We start from the raw sequence: 19,994 nt of genomic DNA, 5'->3' as shown, positions 1-19,994 counted from the left end.
GTAGAGTGAAACTTGAAACAGAGCGCCCAGGGACGCACACATTGCTGCTGGGGATGAAGGAAACAGCTTGTGCACCTTCTCGTGCAAAGGTCCTGACTTAAAATCTGGCTCCAACAATCTGTTTCCAGAGCTGTTCAATAATCCCCTCCCCTTCATGGCTGCCCGTCCACCCTGCTCCATCTCTTCCACCCACAGCAACATCTCCCATCCACCACCAAACCCCCAGACAGCCAAACAGATCATTACCTGGCACCGATGATAACGAGGTAATCCAGCAAACGTGGACATGCTCTCTTCTGAGACATTCTCGCCTGCTCTCCACTAGGTCATCGCAAATTCTCAGGAACATATAGCTCCCTGATGTGGAGAGCAATTGTGCAAGTCCAGCCTTCTCTACCAGTAGCTTATCTCAGGCGTCCCAGCGTATGGTCTGGCTTGGATGGCAGGAGAAACTTGGAATCTGAAAGAGGGACATGGTGAATCCTTTAACCATGAGGAGTCTTACCCCACCACGAACTGAAGACATAAAGCTCAAAACAATTCCATCAGGGAGGTCATGTTGGAGCTGTACAGAACTTTCAATGAGCTAAAGTTGGAGTACTGCATACAGTTCTGCTTACTGCACTACAGGAAAGATGTGATTGCACTGGACGGGGTGCAGAGGAGATTCACCAGGATGATCCTTGAGATAGAGCATTTCAACAACGAAGACAGGCTGGATAAGCTCGGGTTTTGTTTTGGAGCAGAGAAGGTGGGGGGGGGTGGGATCTGACCGAAATGTATACGATTATGAGGAGAGTGGACAGGGTGGATAGAAAGCAACTGCTCCCCTTTGTTGAAGGGTCAATAAGAAAAGAGAATAATTTTAAAATGAAAAGCAGGAGGCTCAGAAGGGATTTGAGGAAAGCTATTTTTCAACCAGAGGGTGATGGCCATCTGGAATGTATTGCCTGGGAAGGTAGTTGACACACGAAGCACACAGAAGTACTGGGTGAGTGCATGAAGTGTCCTAATATTCAAGGCTATAGACCATGTGGGACTGGTGCAGGCAGTTGTATATTTTTGGTGGTGCACACTTGATGGACTGAAAGGCCTCTTCTGTGTTGTATGATTCTATAAAAACACACTGGACTGTACACCAGCTCAGACAGACAGACACACACACACACACACACACACACATATATATCTTCCCCTACACACATACAACGTGCAAACACCCACACTCAGCTGATCACTATGCCTAGCATACACATGCACAGCCCACTGCCATGGGCCGTCACATCATATACAAACACCAAGTGTGCACACATTGATTGACCACACGCACATGCAGACCCACTGCACAAAACAACCAAGAGTCAAAAACTCAGATCTTCACTCTCGGTCTGGCTGCTGCTTATCAATTAGACAATAAACATGTGAGATTGTCCAGTCTAGAACTGTTGTTACCCCCTGCCAGCCAGTTTCAGTCTCTCACTTTCCGTGACCCCCATCTTTTGCCAGTCGTAATAAAGTTGACCAGCAGAAAGAGAAATCCATGCCATCATGAGCACACTACCCAAAACCCATCTCAAAGGGTTAGATTAGATTACTTACAGTGTGGAAACAGGCCTTTCTGCCCAACAAGTCCACACCAAACCTCCAAAGAGCAACCCACCCAAATCCATTCCCCTACATTTACCCCTGCGCTTAACACTATGGGCAACTTAGCATGGCCAATTCACCTAACTGCACATCTTTGGACTGTGGGAGGAAACTGGAGCACCCAGAGGAAACCCATGCACGGGGAGGATATGTAAACTCCACACAGACAGTTGCCCGAGACAGGAATTGAACCCGGGTCTCTGGCGCTGTGAGGCAGCAGTGCTAACCACTGTGCCACTGTGTCACTCCAAATGTGAAGCATCAAAATACCCAGACTACAAAAACTGTTACAAACTGGGGAATAATTAATAGTATGCTTCCTTGTCCATATCTGACCTAATACCATGAGACTTTATGTTGTTTGGAGTCAATACTAAGAACTTGCAGGGAAACTCCCCCACTTAAAGCATACCACTGTGCTACTGTCTCTGCTGTGTCTGTCTTGCCCTGAGACAGGGCATTCCCAGGATGGTGGTGAATGGGACATGGTCTGGAAGGTATGGTTCACAGGGCAGGATTGGAGACAGCATGTCATAAATCTTGACATTAATCTTCAGTCAAAAAGGAAAAGAAAACATATCTAAAGTTTAGAAAACCGAGGTCAGACAAGGTTCTTGAGAAGCATAAATGAAGCAGAAAACAACTTAAACAAGGAATTAACAGGGCTAAAAGGGACTACAAAATATTCTTGGCAAGTAGGATCAAGGAGAATCCCGAGACACATATTAGGAGCAAGAGGGTAACTGGGGAAAGGGTAGGTCCACTCAAGGACAAAGGAGGGAATTGATACGTGGAGTTAGAGGAAGATGGTGAAGCGCTTAATGAATTCTTTGCGTCAGTATTTACCAAGGACTAAGACATGGATAACGGTAAGTTTAGAGAAGGGTTTGTTGGTACTGTAAGGCATGCTGATATTAAGGTGGTGGTGGTGTTTGGCGTCATGTAAAACATTAAGGTAGATAAATCCCCAGGGCCTAATGGGATCTATTCCAGGTTACTGAAGGAGGCAAGGAAAGAGATTGCTGAGGCCTCACTGGAGATTTTTGTATCCTGTTGAGATACAGGTGAAGTCCTAGAAGGTTGGAGAATAGATAACATTTTTTCTTTGTTAAAGGCAATACACATAATCCAGGAAATTGTACTTCAATGAACCGTAGATCATTGTAGGGACATTATTGCAGATGATTCATTGAGAAAGGTTTTACTCACCTTTAGAAAAGAATGGACTGATTAGGGACAGTCAACATGACTCTGTAGACCCGTTGGAAAGTCAGGGACAGAAATAGCAGACGGAATTAAATCCAGACAAGTGTGAGGTGTTGCATTTTGGAAGGTCAAAACGCAAGAGAAAGGTATACAGTAAATGGCAGGACCCTTAGGAGCACTGACATACATAGGGATCATGGGGTGAAAACCCATTGCTCCCTGGAAGTGACAAGGTGGTAAAGGTGAATGAGGTGGTAAAGGCAGATGGCATGCTTGCCTTCATCAACTAGGGCATTGAGAAGAAAAATCTGTCAAGTGAAGTTGCAACTGCATAAAATTTAGCGAGGCCACAATTGGAGCACAGTGTGCAGTCACCACACTGTGGAGACATTGGAGAGAGTGCAAAAACAAGTTGCCAGGATGTATTAGCTATTGGACAAACTAGGATTGTTTTCGCTCAAAGGGGGAGGAGCAACCTGATAGACATAGTTATATAAAATTATAAGTAGCACAGAGTAGATAGTCAGAGTCTCTTTTCCAATTGGAAATATCAAATGCTATGTGGCCGATGTTTAAGGTGAAAGGGGAGAAGTTTAAAAGAGCTGTGCAAAGATATATTACTGTACATAATACAGCAGAGAAGCGCAGGAGGCTATAAATGAAGATCTTTGTGTCCTACTGTAGAAGTGTGTCATGGGTGCCCCTTTTCCCTATGACTTTAGTAAACATAAAATGACAAACTGCAAGGTGATAACTAAACTAAGGTCCCGAGAACATTCGACCAGATCTACTCACTTTTCCATGCAAGCTGTGCAAACCAATCGATCAGGAATTACACAAAAAAAAAGCAATGTCAGGGCTGGTACATTTCCAGAAATATCTTTCATTCACTGACCACCCAAATATCACTCAGTCCCAATCTCCAGTCACTGACCACCCAAATATCACTCAGTCCCAATCTCCAGTCACTGACCACACAAATATCACTCAGTCCCAATCTCCAGTCACTAACCACCCAAATATCACTCAGTCCCAATCTCCAGTCACTGACCACCCAAATATCACTCAGTCCCAATCTCCAGTCACTGACCACCCAAATATCACTCAGTCCCAATCTCCAGTCACTAACCACCCAAATATCACTCAGTCCCAATCTCCAGTCACTAACCACCCAAATATCACTCAGTCCCAATCTCCAGTCACTGACCACCCAAATATCACTCAGTCCCAATCTCCAGTCACTGACCACCCAAATATCACTCAGTCCCAATCTCCAGTCACTGACCCGATGAGCGGGTCAGGTGAATTGGCCAAGCTAAATTGCCCGTAGTGTTAGGTAAGGGGTAAATGTAGGGGTATGGGTGGGTTGCGCTTCGGCGGGTCGGTGTGGACTTGTTGGGCCGAAGGGCCTGTTTCCACACTGTAAGTCTAATCTAATCTAATCTAAAAAAATATCACTCAGTCCCAATCTCCAGTCACTGACCACCCAAATATCTCTCGGTCCCAATCACTAACCTCCCTGATATCTTTAGTCATGAGGCTTTCGTTTTGAAAAACAGAAACCGAGCTGAGCATTTATTTATCAGATGGTGGGGATTGACGTGCCCAGTCTGCTTTCTACAATGCGATCCCAGAAACTGGAAGCGATGCTGAACGAAGAATTTCGTCACTGGACTCTGACTCACTGGCTTCTTGTTACCTGGTTGATGCACCAGGCTCAGCTCCCCATTGTAATCCAGCACTGGCTGCAGAGTGTTCCTGACACCAGGATCAAGACCGAACTTGCACAAACATTGCATGACGTGCCTGTAATCCGACTGGGTTGCTATGGTGACGGAAACCAATCTGCTATGTGCATATAGCAATCTGCTGGTGCTATTTATAGTGCATCTCCACCAGCCAAACAGAAGCCCAGAGATTACAGCCACGTGGACTGAGTGGGAGAGGGACATGCTCCAAGTGGATTCTGAGGACAGACTATGCAATTCAGAATTGGGTTATATATCATAATCACTGTACCAACTCCACTCCCCCGCTCAAACGACCTTCAGAGAACCGAAGATGAAAGGAGGCGGCCATTCAGCCCACTATGTTATGCCTCATTACAGGAGTTAACCAATTAGTTCCACTGTCCCACTCTCCTGCCATTGACCCAACAATGATCTTCCTGTTGAACAATATACTTACCTGAAAGTTAGGACTGCATGTTTCAGACAATGCATTTCTGATCATAATCAGTCATTCTATTTAAAAAATTCCATTTCCCACACAATTAATCTATTTGACAAACAAGCCTTGCCCTTTGATAACTAAACCTTCTGCCAATGAAAGGTTGCACCTTGTTTATCACTCAGACACCCGCAACAATTTTTGCAAAGTTGTCCTCAACCTTCCCTGTTCCAAGGAGAATAATCCCAACCTGTCCTACCTCAGGATCCCTGCAGACCCTCATCCCTGCCTGCATTGTAGGAAATCTCCTTTGAACTCTTTAAGGCCTGGACATCCTTCACAGGCTACAAGTTGGAATATGCCCAATTTGGGTGCAACCAACTGTTAGAAAAAAAGTTAAATTAATCAGTTAGCACCACTATACTGTACAACACAATACCGAGCTCATAATACTATCTTGTAACAGATAACAGCAGTCAGCACTATCCTTTGTACAAACTGATATACTCACAACACCTGATGTCAGCATCTGATATTGGGGATATCACAGGCTCAATGCATGCACATTTAACCAATTGTAATAAACTTCAGTCAATTTCTTTGATGCTTCAGAGCTAATTATGACAGCCAAGCTAAATGAGAGCACACTGGGCCCAGTCCACATCAGCCAGTCACCAGCACAGCTTAGCAGGAATTACACAAATTGACACCAGCCCGGCATCATTAACACCAATAATACATTGCACCATCAACAGTCAGCTGAACATATTCAATTATTAAAAACTGTTTAATTATTGATTTGACTCGCACACATTAAATATTAATCCTTGTTAATAATCAGGGTAAAGATTCAGCAACGCAGCTTCAACACCCCATTCCATGAACAGGGTTCTAGATTTAGCAGAGTTTCCAGTATTCTGCTTGTCCTTCAGAATTTCAGCATCTGCAGTGTTTTTGTATTTTTTCTTCCTCTCTTTGTTCCAGCTTCCCCTCTCTCCTCCACTCCTCCCACTCTGTCCAGACTTGTATACTTCCACCCGGTCAGGCTACATCTCCTTCTTTAGGCCAATTATGTCTCCCATCCTTCTCCCTCCCCGAGATCAGTCTCAGCACAGTGTGCCGGTTGCTGCAGAGGCCTCCTTCACACAGCAGAGGTGGTCCCTCCCACCTGTCAGCCCACACGTGGAGGTGCACAGCACCCTGCCCAGTACCACACTGGGGCCCCCTGCAGAGGGAATTTATCTCTGCCATTGCACAACTCCTCCAGTTGCCACGTCAGTCAAAGAATCTGGTCTGCCCTGTTCCTACGAGTGCCTCAAGGGATTGTGCTCAGCTTTGCTGTGTGAAGGAAAGCGAGCACAGAGTTCCAATGCTCTGGGGAGTCCAACGGGAGGGTGGAAGAGCCAGCAGATGTGGAGCCCTAATTTCATATAGAAACCAAGTCAACTGAGAGGGAGCATGCAGTGCTGCTGGTGCACTGATGGAAAGACCCATCATTTACAGGAGACCAACAGCAAAGGGGCTAACTCTTCTTGTGCAGCTAGCTCACCTACTTATGGATTCCCACTCAGGGATGAGGTGGGGGGAGTTCCATACTCCAACACACAACCCAGCCCTGTCTAAGTACGCATAGTGGAAAGTTTAAACTAAGGGTCAGCCAGCCACCCACCTTGTGGGCAGAGATAGGCTGCGGTGGAAAATGCCCTCACGAAAACAAAATCCCACCATACGCTCATGGTGAATGGAGAGAATATTAAATCCACAACATCGCGCATCAATGTTAGGCTGTCAAGACCCAACAGCAGTACAGGGAGGTGTTAACAGTCACTTATCAGCACATCATTGACAGACCCAGGTCACAGTCACCAGGAATCCCAGTTGCCCGGGTGACTGCTATCCTATTTTTTTTAATCACCTCACTCCCTCTATTCACTTTCAGCCGACATTCACTTTTATGTAGGTTGCTCTGATTCTCAAGCTACAATCCACTCTGAGACTCTTATCCAGCAGCAGATCAAACCCACTCCCCAAACCCAAACACCTCGATTAAAACACTACCTGCAAATCGAGCCAGCTGACCGTGACTATTCTGCAGCTCTGCCTTTGGAATCCAAGGAATTCAGGAAACGAGGAACAGATCTCCATCCATACCTCAGGTCGGAATCTTGGCTTGTCATGCTGGAAGTTGTTAATTTAAGCACAGTCATTTAGGCATGGCGGGGGGGTTGCAGCGTGCACAGTATTATAAAGTGTCCCTCTTGTAGCCCAGCAACACACAAAAAAAATAGAGAGACACAGTTCCTCATCACCGGCCGTGTGCACACGTGATACTGCAACCGGGAAAGATGCAAACAAAGGCCGAGTTGGATTTCAGTCAGAAGGTATTGCAGAAATGCTGCTGGGTGCAAAAACCAACATGAAGAGACAAGCTAAAAGCCAGCCACAAGGTCAATGGCAACACATCCCAAGGAGATGTGAAGCAGGGGAGAAAAAGCAAAACAGATGTGATGCAACCACAGAAGTTTGAGTCAGGATAAGCAGGCCCAGCAGCTGTGCTGAAAGATGCAGAGAGGTGATAAATAAGGTGCATGAAAACACTGCAGCAATCCACACGAGTAGCAGCAAGTCAGGGGAGAATAGCAGGGCCTAGAGCTCGACTGATTGGTCAGAGGATGCTGTCAGTTATCGGAAGGTGTTGCCTGCTGCACTGATGATGACAGGGAAGACAGTCTGCAGAAATCATGCTGAGGCCTGTTACCACGTTCCCTGAACCAAATGACAATATCAATTCATTGCCACGTCTGACAATTCGGAAAACAAGCCGATAACAAACATACAAAACAGGTTTCATCACTTTGTCATCGAGACGCCGCTCCAATGACACGCCAAACCCACAAGGGAGCCTGACTCCCACTGAGTACATCCAATCTCAGGCCTGAAACACCCTCGCTCCCAAATACCAGGCATTCTGGAGTAAAACACCCTCGCTCCCAAATACTGAACACCTCAGTGTGAGAGATTCTGCACTTTGGGAGATCAAACGTTAACAAAAAGTATACAGTTAATGGCAGGACGCTTAACAGCATTAATGTACAGATGGATCTTGGAGCCCTAGTCCATAGCTCCCTGAAAGGGGCCACACAAGTATGTAGGGCGATAGAAAAAAAAGGCACACAGCATGCTTGCCTTTATTGGTCAGGACACGGAATACAAAAGTCAGGAAGCGATGTTGCAACTTAAGGCCGCACTTAAGAGTATTGCATTCAATGCTGGTCACCACATTACAGGAAGGATGTGGAGGCTTTGGAGAGGGTGCAGAAGAGGTTTACCAAGATGCTGCCTGGATCAGAGGGTAAGAGTGATGAGGACAGGCTAGGGTTGTTTTCTCTGGAGTGATAGAGGCTGAGGGGAGACTTGATGGATGTCTATATAATTATGAGATGCATAGATAGGGGTGACATTCTGAATCACTTGCCCAGAGCTGAAATGTCAAACGCTAGAGGGCATGCATTGAAGGTGTGCGCACAAATGTTCAAAGGAGGACTCAGGGGTGCCTTTTTATAATAAACAGAGTGATAGGTGCCAGGAACGCACTGCTATGGGTAGCAGAGGAGGCAGATACGACAGGGGTATTTAAGGTGCTATTAGACAGGCAGAAGAATAAGGAAAGACTGGAGGGATATAGACCACTGCGCAGGTTGAAGGGATTGGTTTTGGTGACATATTCGGCACAACGTGGGCCAAAAGGCCTGTTCCTTTGCTGTACTGTTCTATGCAGAGTGAAACGCTCTCGCTCCCAAATATCAGGCACTGGAGTGAAATATCCTCGCTCCTAAATATCAGGCACTGGAGTGAAATATCCTCGCTCCTAAACATCAGGCACTGTGGAGTGAAACATCCTCACTCCCAAATATCAGGCACTGTGGAGTGAAACATCCTCACTCCCAAATATCAGGCACTGGAGTGAAATATCCTCGCTCCTAAACATCAGGCACTGTGGAGTGAAACGTCCTCACTCCCAAATACCAGGCACTGTGGAGTGAAACACCCTCGTTCCCAAATACCAGGCACAGTGGAGTGAAACGTCCTCACTCCCAAATACCAGGCACTGTGGAGTGAAACACCCTCGTTCCCAAATACCAGGGACTGTGGAGTGAAACACACTCACTCCCAAATACCAGGCACTGTGGAGTGAAACACCCTCGTTCCCAAATACCAGGGACTGTGGAGTGAAACACACTCACTCCCAAATACCAGGCACTGTGGAGTGAAACACCCTCGTTCCCAAATACCAGTCACTGTGGAGTGAAACACACTTACTTCCAAATATCAGGTACTATGGAGTAAAACACCTTAATTCCCAAATTCCAGGCACTGTGGAGTGAAACGTCCTCACTCCCAAATACCAGGCACTGTGGAGTGAAACACCCTCGTTCCCAAATACCAGGCACAGTGGAGTGAAACGTCCTCACTCCCAAATACCAGGCACTGTGGAGTGAAACACCCTCGTTCCCAAATACCAGGGACTGTGGAGTGAAACACACTCACTCCCAAATACTAGGCACTGTGGAGTGAAACACCGTCAGTCCCAAATACCAGGGACTGTGGAGTGAACCACCGTCAGTCCCAAATACCAGGGACTGTGGAATGAAATACACTTGCTCCCAAATACCAGGGACTGTGGAGTGAAACACCCTAATTCCCAAATACCAGGTGGTGCTCCCTCAATGCTGACCCGACAGTGTGGTACTCCCTCAGTGCTGATCCTGTGACAGTGTGGTACTCCCTCAGTGCTGATCCTGTGACAGTGTGGTACTCCCTCAATGCTGACCCTGTGACAGTGTGGTGCTCCCTCAATGCTGACCCTGTCACAATGTGGTGCTCCCTCAATGCTGACCCTGTGACAGTGTGGTGCTCCCTCAATGCTGACCCTGTGACAGTGTGATACTCCCTCAGTGCTGACCCTGTGACAGTGTGGTGCTCCCTCAGTGCTGACCCTGTGACAGTGTGATACTCCCTCAGTGCTGACCCTGTGACAGTGTGGTGCTCCCTCAGTGCTGACCCTCTGACAGTGTGGTGCTCTCTCAATGCTGACCCTGTGACAGTGTGGTGCTCCCTCAGTGCTGACCTTGTCACAATGTGGTGCTCCCTCAATGCTGACCCTGTGACAGTGTGGTGCTCCCTCAGTGCTGACCCTCTGACAGTGTGGTGCTCCCTCAATGCTGACCCTGTGACAGTGTGGTGCTCCCTCAATGCTGACCCTGTGACAGTGTGGTACTCCATCAGTGCTGACCCTGTGACAGTGTGGTATTCCCTCAGTGCTGACCCTGTGACAGTGTGGTGCTCCCTCAGTGCTGACCCTGTCACAATGTGGTGCTCCCTCAATGCTGACCCTGTGACAGTGTGGTGCTCCCTCAATGCTGACCCTCTGACAGTGTGGTGCTCCCTCAGTGCTGACCCTCTGACAGTGTGGTGCTCCCTCAGTGCTGATCCTGTGACAGTGTGGTGCTCCCTCAATGCTGACCCTGTGACAGTGTGGTGCTCCCTCAATGCTGACCCTCTGACAGTGTGGTGCTCCCTCAATGCTGACCCTGTGACAGTGTGGTGCTCCCTCAGTGCTGATCCTGTGACAGTGTGGTGCTCCCTCAGTGCTGACCCTGTGACAGTGTGGTGCTCCCTCAATGCTGACCCTCTGACAGTGTGGTGCTCCCTCAGTGCTGACCCTGTGACAGTGTGGTGCTCCCTCAATGCTGACCCTGTGACAGTGTGGTGCTCCCTCAATGCTGACCCTCTGACAGTGTGGTGCTCCCTCAGTGCTGACCCTGTGACAGTGTGGTGCTCCCTCAGTGCTGATCCTGTGACAGTGTGGTGCTCCCTCAGTGCTGATCCTGTGACAGTGTGGTGCTCCCTCAATGCTGACCCTGTGACAGTGTGGTGCTCCCTCAATGCTGACCCTGTGACAGTGTGGTGCTCCCTCAATGCTGACCCTCTGACAGTGTGGTGCTCCCTCAGTGCTGACCCTCTGACAGTGTGGCACTCTGTCAGCCTGCCTTGGTGCTGACCCTCTGACAGCGCAGTGCTTTTTCACTCAGTATTGCAATGGGACATTTCTCTGCATGATTTGGACCCAGAATCAGACTCCAGAGACTGCATAGTTTAACCGATCCACGACGGAGACCCTTAAAAGAAGGGCACAATCCTGCACGAAGGTGTGATTTACCAGCCCATACCCTAATTATGTGATCATTTTTCATTTGCACTGTACTTCATTCCCAATATCTGCACTCAGCCACCAATGAGACACTGGCGAGAAAGATTCAGTCTGACATTGAGGTGGGTGTGCGCTGAGTTTGGACAGCACTGAAGCATCAGTTTTGAGGAGATGAGATGGAAAGGGGGGGGGTGTGCCTATTCTGTCAATGGTGTAACTCGTAAAATCAAAGGTACTGGGGCTCTCAGGATGAAGCAGTAAGAACCAACTAAGAGTGAAAGCTGAGCACATAGTGAAAAACAGCCCTGTCACTGTATTTAAAAAAGCATAGAAAATAGGATTAATAGTTCATTGGACCCTTTGAGTCCACCATTCAAAGCAATTATGGCTAATAATCCAATCCATGACCCTGTTCCCACTTTGTCTCCATACTCATTGATCCTTTTTGCTTCAGTAACTATATCTAACATCTCCTTGGAAACGTTCAATACTATGGCCTCAGTCTTTCTGTGGAAGAACATTCCACAGGCTCACCATTCTCTGGGTGAAGCGTGAATTCCTACTCACCCAAGTCCTAAATCGCCAACTTCATATTGTTAGGCTGTCTCTCTTGGTTCTGGACACACGTCATTGGAACATCCTTCCCAAGTTTACCCCATCTAATTCTTTTGGAACTTGAGTATACCACTGAACCGGCAGAGGGTGAAACAAAGTGGAAGGACTGTTGCAGAGAGTAGGCATCCATCCTGCAAGCAATGACACCTTACCGAGAGCTCCGTCAAAAACATTAACATGCCCCCCCTTTCCAAGGGGGAGTAACATCCACGTACTTGCAAAACACAGAGGACTAGCAACAGCAGCAGGGGCATGGCCACCCAGCCTCAAGACCTCCTCCGTTTCCTCTTGGACTGTGTGGACGTCTCGTGTTGGACAAACATTCAGTAAGTTGCACAATGCTGACTAATGAGCTTCGCCACCTTCAAGCTGTTCTGAAAGCTGAAGGTCATACACAAGGTCATACACAAGCAGTTCCCTTTGTACAACTCTGCATCAGCAAGCTCCACAATGACCCAAAACTACATCTGCTTACAGCTCCCTTTTGTTTTGACGCAATCGTGCTCCCCAGTTCACATCTCACATCTATATCCAGCTCTACGTCTAACCCAGGATGAAAAGCTTTCAGCTTTGCTTTTTTTTAAAATGTCACCTACACAAAAAAACCTATCCACGGGGTACATTACACACAGTAAGTGCATGGCTCCAATAACTGAGGGCATTATAATATTCAAAGGACAGTGCAGTATTCTCCCCAGTGACTGAGGCGGTAGTAATATTGAAAGGACAGTGCACACCCTGTCACAGGAATGCCCCTTAATGCAGCTGCAGTGTTCTTAGTTGAATTCCTGCAGACAGATGACAGGTAAACAGGACCGAGCCCAGCGACTGTGGAGTTGATCACAGCAAATGTAGTGCCCTGGGCAGTAAAGAGAAAAATAAGAAATCTTGGTAATGCTACGTCATCTACACCCACAGCAAACACTCTGAAGAAGGGTTTGACATATTTTCTTAATGTAAACCTCAGATCTTGTCAGGATCTGAACAGCGACACGCAGAAGTGGGAGGTCAGGTCTATCCACTGGCAGAGCCTCACTGGGCAGGTCCCTCTCACACCCTATCCACGAGAATCCACAACAATCAAACTGTCAGTCTTCTCTGCATAATTTAAACATGGCCGTACCTCTCGCAGAGAAATTGCCACCCTGAGTCTGTACGTCACTGTACACACGAGCTTACCAAATAACTTCCCTCTCCAACAGCACTGTCCTCCCCAGACCCAGAAAACCCCTTGATATGCACTCGGTCATCCTGCACTCCCCAACAATCCCCTTCTGTATGGTGTGAAATTCATCCATCAGGGCTCTACCAGCCCAGAACATGCTTGCACACTACCACCCAGCAGAAACTAAATGCCCTCGAGTGTTAGTTGTCTGGACAGTGTCAGTCACTTCTCCTTCTCCCTCCTGTGTACTTCCAATTATCCAGCTGCATAGTCCTTGTGTTATAGGCTCAAAGGGATGCTCAACTCTTGATGATTTGGAGATGCCGGTGTTGGACTGGGGTGTACAAAGTTAAAAATCACACACTACCAGGTTTATTGGAAGCACTGTTCCTTCATCAGCTGGTTGTGATGAAAGAGTGGCACTCCAAAAGCTAGTGCTTCCAAATAAACCTGGTGTTGAGAGATTTTCAACTCTTGATGGGATGTGTGGTTGACAAAGATCCATTGGAGGCAATCCAGAAAAGGTTCACTCCCCCTGATCCCAGGTATAAAAGCGACTATCTTCCAAAGAGAGGTTGAGCAGGTTGGGTCTGTACTCATTGGAATTTAGAAGAGAGAGAGAGGTGACCTTATTGAAACATATACTAAGATTGTTGGGGGACTTTGCAGGGCTTCACAGAATCTCTACACTGTAGAAAGAGGCCATTTGGTCCATCAAGTCCACACCTATCTTCTCAAGGACATTCAACCTTGACCCAAAATGGCTCCCAATCCTTATAATGCTGCATTTCCCATGGCTAATCCACATAGGCTAGCCATCCCTGGACACTATGGACAATTTAGCCTGGCCAATCCACATAACGTGCACATCTTCAGATTCTGGGAGGAAATCAGAGAATCCTGAGGAAACCCATGCAGAAACGGGGGGAATGTGCAAACTGCACACAGACAGTTGCCCAAGGCTGGAATTAAACCCAGGTCGCTGGTGCAGTGAGGCAGCAGTGCTCACCACTGAGCCAGCGTACCACCCAAGAGGGATGCAGAGAGGTCCTCTCCACATGTGGGAAAATTTAGCATGCGAGAGCACAATCACAGAAAAAGGAATCGCACATTGAAGTCAGACATGAGAAAGAGCTTCTTATCAGTGAGCAAATCATAGGTTATGGTGCCAAGCAAGGAAAGTGGAGCTGAGGATTATCATTAAATTATTAATCATTAAACGGCAGAGTATTCTCAACAGGCTGAATGGCATAATTCTGCTCCTATGTCTTATATCTATCGGAAAGATGTTGTGAAACTTGAAAGGGTTCAGAAAAGATTTACAAGGATGTTGCCAGGGTTGGAGGATTTGAGCTATAGGAAGAGGCTGAACAGGCTGGAGCTGTTTACCCTGGAGCATTGGAGGCTGAGGGGTGACCTTATAGAGGTTTATAAAATCATGATGGGCATGGAGAGGGTAAATAGACACACAGTCTTTTCCCCTGGGTGGGGGGAGTCCAGAACTAGAGGGCATAGGTTTATCATGAGGGAAAAAATTTAAAAGGGACCTAAGGGATAACTTTTTCACACAGAAGGTGGTGCATGCATGGAATGAGGTGCTAGAGGGAGTGGTGGGAGCTGATACAATTCCAACATTTAAAAGGCTCGTGGATGGGTATATGAAGGTTTTGAAGGGATATGTACAAAACTCTGGTGTGGTCGCACCTGGAGTACCGCGTACAGATCTGGTTACAGGAAGGATGTAGAAGCATTAGAAAGTGTGCAGAGAAGATTCACCAGTATATTGTTTGGTATGGAGGGAAAGTCTTATGAGCAGAAGCTGAGGGACGTGAGGCTGATTTCATGGGAGAGAAGAAAGTTAAGGTGACTTAATAGAAACATGCAAGATGACCAGTGGATTAGATAGGGTAGTCAGTGAGAGCCTTTTTCCTCGGATGGTGATAGCTAGCATGAGGGGACATAGCTTTAAACTGAGGGGTGATAGATGTAGGACAGATTAGATTAGATTAGATTAGATTAGATTAGATTACTTACAATGTGGAAACAGGCCCTTTGGCCCAACAAGTCCACACCGACCCGCCGAAGCGCAACCCACCCATACCCCTACATTTACCCCTTACCTAACACTACGGGCAATTTAGCATGACCAATTCACCTGACCCGCACATCTTTGGACTGTGGGAGGAAACCGGAGCACCCGGAGGAAACCCACGCAGACACGGGGAGAACATGCAAACTCCACACAGTCAGTCGCCTGAGTCGGGAATTGAACCCGGGTCTCAGGCGCTGTGAGGCAGCAGTGCTAACCGCCATGTTGCCCATGTCAGAGGTAGTTTCTTTAGAGAGTAGTAAGGATGTGGAATGCCCTGCCTGCATCATCAGTAGTAGTAGTACAGGCAAAAGATCCTTGATCCAAACATCCAAAAACCGAAAAGCTCCGAAATCCAAAGGTTTTGTTGTGAAGTTTTTTTTTCTCATTAACCCAAGTCAACACCCACTCGATGGGTGTCACTCGGATGTGACATGGGGGGGCGTGGCCAAGCACCGACAGGCCTGGGGTTTCTCTGTGAACGCCCCCAAGTCGACACCCATTTGATGCGTGTCACTTAGATGCGACATGTGGGGCGTGGCCAAGTACATTCTTAGTTAGAAGTCTGCTTCGCTGATAAGATTTTTAAAAATCTTACCATTAAACTGTCACTATTCCGAAAACTGAAAAATTCCGAATTCCGACAAACAGCTGAGCCTGAGCGTTTTGGATAAAGGATCTTCTACCTGTAGCAGGTTTCCATGTTACTTCAAGGACATTGGATAAATATATGGATGATAATGGAATAAGGTTAAAAAAAATCACACAACACCAGGTTATAGTCCAACTGGTTTAATTGGAAGCACTAGCTTTCAGAGTGTCACTCCTTCAGGTGGTTGTGGAGTGAATTGTAAAATTGTAAGGTATTAAAATACCTTAAGTGTCTGTTGTTGTCAATCAAGGTATTTTTCAATGTATAATTTCAGTTACATCACACTGTAAACTTTTGCTATAAATTCTGTGTCTTACAATTGTGTACTCCACAACCACCAGATGAAGGAGTGACGCTCCGAAAGCTAGTGCTTCCAATTAAACCTGTTGAACTATAACCTGGTGTTGTGTGATTATTAACTTTGTACACCCCAGTCCAACACTGGCATCTCTAGGTAATAGAATAGTGCAGGTTAGATGGGTTTTGGATTGGTTTCACAGGTCGGTGCAACATCAAGGGCCAAAGGGCCTGTACTGCACTTTATTGTGCTATGTTCTTAGTGCTGGCAAATGGGACTAGATTAGGTTAGGATATCTGGTCAGCACGGATGAGTTGGAGCAAAGGGTCTGTTTCTGTCCTGTACATCTCTATAACTCTATAAGGTCTGAAGGCCCTGACAGAACCCTGAAGGCCTTGGTCAGTAACTCGGAAACCTGGTTGATATGAAAAATCATAGACTACAGTCTCCTACCCATTGGCAGTTCCATAAGACCATAAAGTATATGAGCAGAATTAGTTCATTCTGCCCATCAAATCTACTCTGCCATTTGACCATGGCTGATATGTCCCTTGCTTCTTCCCCTAACCCTTGATCCCTTTCTAATCTCTGTCTTAAATACTCTGGGCCTCCACAGCCCTCTCCGGCAATGAGTTCTACAGATTAACCACTCTTTGAATGAAGAAATTCCTCCTCCCCATCTCAGTTCCAAAGGATCATCTTTTCACTCTGAGGCTGTGCCCTCAGGTCTAGTTTCTCCTTCAAATGGAAACATCTTTTCTATCAATGGCTCTCAGTAAGTTTCAGTCAGATTCTCCTCATCCTTCTGAACTCCAAGTAATCAACTGAGAATACAATCCTCATCAGGATACAAAATCCTGTAACCTGCCATTTAGCAGACACATTTGCTGAGTCATCTTCCAATCAAACCCCAGTGTATCATCAGTGTCTAGCTCAGTGACAAATGCCATCAACTTCAGTCTTCGCCTTCAAGTTAAACATTTGGGAGCTGCTCTACAGAATCCCTACAGTGCAGAAAGAGGCCATTTGCCCCATCGGTTCCTCATCAACCCTCGAAAGGACATTCAACCCAGACCCAAACCTCCCCCTATCCTTGTCACCAAACAGTTTCAATGGCTAACCCCCTAACTTACACATTCCTGCGAGAATGGGCAATTTAACATAGCTAACTCACCGAACCTGCACATCTTGGGATTGTGAGAGGAAACTCACAAAGACGCAGGGAGAATGTGCCAACTCCACACAGATTGTCACCCGAGGCTGGAATTGAACAGAGGCCCCTGGTGCTATGGAGCAGCAGTGCTAACCACTGAGTAACTATGCCACCCCAATAGCTGGAAGATGACCTGGTGATATGTGGAAGCTGTTCGCAGCTCTCATGTCAAGACTTTAACTAATGATGCAGCTGCAATATCTGACAAATTTAGGGCACAATGTTAAAAATGACAGCTCATTATTAGAGCACAGCTCCTCACTGCCAGGCCTGTAATTCTGAGCAATAGTTACATCCTTCCTCCTACATCCAGAGCTCATCAAAAACAAAGGGTAAAAGCCGGCCAACTGCAAAGCCTGCAAGACCGCAGCACCTAGATCTCCCTGGTCGAATACTCTCCCTCCTTCACTTGAATGGCGAGGGGCCTGATTCTACATGTTATGGAGTGAATTCAGGCCACTGTCACCAAACACTGATGCAGGGGAGGACAGAAAGCAAAGTCCAACCGAGGGCAACTATCCAGGTTATTGTTCGGGTGGGGGTGATCAGAAACGTGGCATTGCCTGTGATCACTGCCTCCATCCAAAAGTTACACTATCAAAAATATATATATTTTTTAAAGGTCAAATTTAAGTGAGACACTCATTGGACTTAATCTACATCAATATATCTTATACTGTACTCACTGATATGTGATCCCCATAATTTATCCAAGGTACAATTTCAAATTGAAGCCAGTGAACAGCAATCAGCACAAGGTCAAGTGAATTGTATTTATGCAGCCCCTTTACTGTTCTTTGAAAATCTCTACTTAGCCTCCAGAGTATAGACAGACTCCTTAGTGCAAGCATCTGCTGACAAAGCTGTTAATCTATTCTACAACAAAAACAGCCTAGCTTGCACAGAGGGAGTAAGAAGAAAATTGTCATCAGAACAGCAATTTACAGACTCCAACTACACCAGGAGGCAGAGACAAACTGGGTCAGCTATTGTTCATGCTCACTGTTCACGATACGACAGGCCCAGGCTTTATGTAAATAAAATCATTGTAATAAAATAGACGTTCCATTTTCAATAGCTCTCAGTCACCACATCCAAAGAGACACTGCCTGGGGACCGGGGATACAGGGTCAGGGGTCAGGGGCCGGGGTTACAGGGTCAGGGGCCCATGGGACTCATACAGAGGAGGTAAAGGTGTCCTGACAGATATTTCCCGAATCAATCTGTTATTGCACACCTCTGAATGTGAAACCAGGCCAGCTGGCCCAGAGGCAGGGACATTACAGCTGCCCCAGAAGAGCATAACTCCGTAATCAGGCATGGGACTCGACTGAAGAGAAAATTAGTCATCCAGGATTTGGGGAGAGGTTGAGGGGGAGAGGTTGAGGGGGAGAGGTTGAGGGTCATGATTTCAGCATCACAACTTCCCAGACCAGAACAGCTGGTCTCTCCCATTTCACCCCTCCCCAATCCGCCCCAACCCACCCCTCCTCCCCCACTCCCCCGAACACCCCCCTCCTCCCCCACCCTCCCCAATCCGCCACGACCCACCCCTCCTCCCCCACCCTCCCCAATCCGCTCCACCCCTCCCCCCCACCTTCCCCAATCCGCCACGACCCACCCCTCCTCCCCCACCCGCCCCAACCCCCCCTCCTCCTCCACCCTCCCCAATCCGCCACGACCCCACCCCTCCTCCCCCACCCGCCCCACCCGCCCCAATCCCCCCTCCTCCTCCACCCTCCCCAATCCGCCACGACCCCACCCTCCCCTCCCCAATCCACCCGGACTCCCCCCACCCTCCCCTCCCCAATCCACCCGGACTCCCCCCACCCTCCCCTCCCCAATCCACACCAACCCCCCCCTCCTCCCCCACCCTCCACAATCCGTCTGACCCCCCACTCCCCAATCCGCCCCGACAACCCCGTCCCCCCCACCCTTCCCTCCTCAATCTGCCCCGAACCCCCCATCCTCTCCTCCTCTCCCCAATCCACCCCAACCCACCTCCTCCCCCTCCCTCACCATCCCCCCTCCTCCTCCCCCCCACACCCCCACCATCCCCCCTCCTCCTCCCCCCCACACCCCCACCATCCTCCCTCCTCCACCCCCCCCACACCCCCACCATCCCCCCTCCTCCTCCCCCCCACACCCCCACCATCCCACCTCCTCCTCCCCCCCACCATCCCCCCTCCTCCTCCCCCCCACACCCCCACCATCCCCCCTCCTCCTCCCCCCCACACCCCCACCATCCCCCCTCCTCCACACCCCCACCATCCCCCCTCCTCCACACCCCCACACCCCCACCCCCACCATCCCCCCTCCTCCACCCCCTCGCTACTGCATCACTCCGCCCCATCTCACCTCCTCTTCTCCCCCTTTTTCCCCTCCCTTCTCTGTCTGTGTCTCTGTCTCCGTGTGTGTGTGTGTGTGTGTGTCTCTGTTACTCACCGACATGTCCTCCTCACTCCAGTCCAGTTTGCGCAGCCGCACTACAACTTCCGCACACACCCACAGTGCGCAGGCGCGCCTCTGTTGATTGATACGCATGCGTCAGTTTTCCATCCCTCTCTCTGTCTCCCCTCCCCCTTCACTGCTCAGTCTATCTGCTCTATCTGAGTGATGCTGGGGTGTGCATCACCATGACCTGTCAGGGAGATTGAGGAATTGGGTATAATTTCAACAGGGGAATAGGGTTTCAGAAAATCACGAATGGGGGGGGGGCATGAATGAGT

The 19,994-nt window shown here is 48.1% G+C and overlaps 1 protein-coding gene across 5 annotated transcripts in view; it reads right to left on the bottom strand.

Annotated features, from left to right (window-relative positions):
* Window positions 1-19,754, bottom strand: part of madd (MAP-kinase activating death domain) — a 166,345-nt gene extending 146,591 nt beyond the window's left edge. For 3 of the 5 annotated variants that reach the window (XM_060838684.1, XM_060838687.1, XM_060838688.1), the window contains exons 1-2: window positions 7,081-7,404; window positions 247-460 (exon numbers count right to left, since the gene is read on the bottom strand). In XM_060838684.1, coding sequence (XP_060694667.1) covers window positions 247-305 — 59 coding nt within the window. In that variant the 5' untranslated portion in view covers window positions 306-460; window positions 7,081-7,404. Of the gene's footprint in view, window positions 1-246; window positions 461-7,080; window positions 7,405-12,000; window positions 12,020-19,710 lie in introns of those variants that run through there. The other 2 variants (XM_060838685.1, XM_060838686.1) reach the window with 2 other exon arrangements.
* Between the last annotated feature and the right edge of the window lie 240 nt (window positions 19,755-19,994).

Source organism: Hemiscyllium ocellatum, chromosome 18 (genome assembly GCF_020745735.1).
Source record: "Hemiscyllium ocellatum isolate sHemOce1 chromosome 18, sHemOce1.pat.X.cur, whole genome shotgun sequence".
Taxonomy (NCBI): domain Eukaryota; kingdom Metazoa; phylum Chordata; class Chondrichthyes; order Orectolobiformes; family Hemiscylliidae; genus Hemiscyllium; species Hemiscyllium ocellatum.
This window is presented reverse-complemented; position numbering and strand designations above follow the sequence as displayed.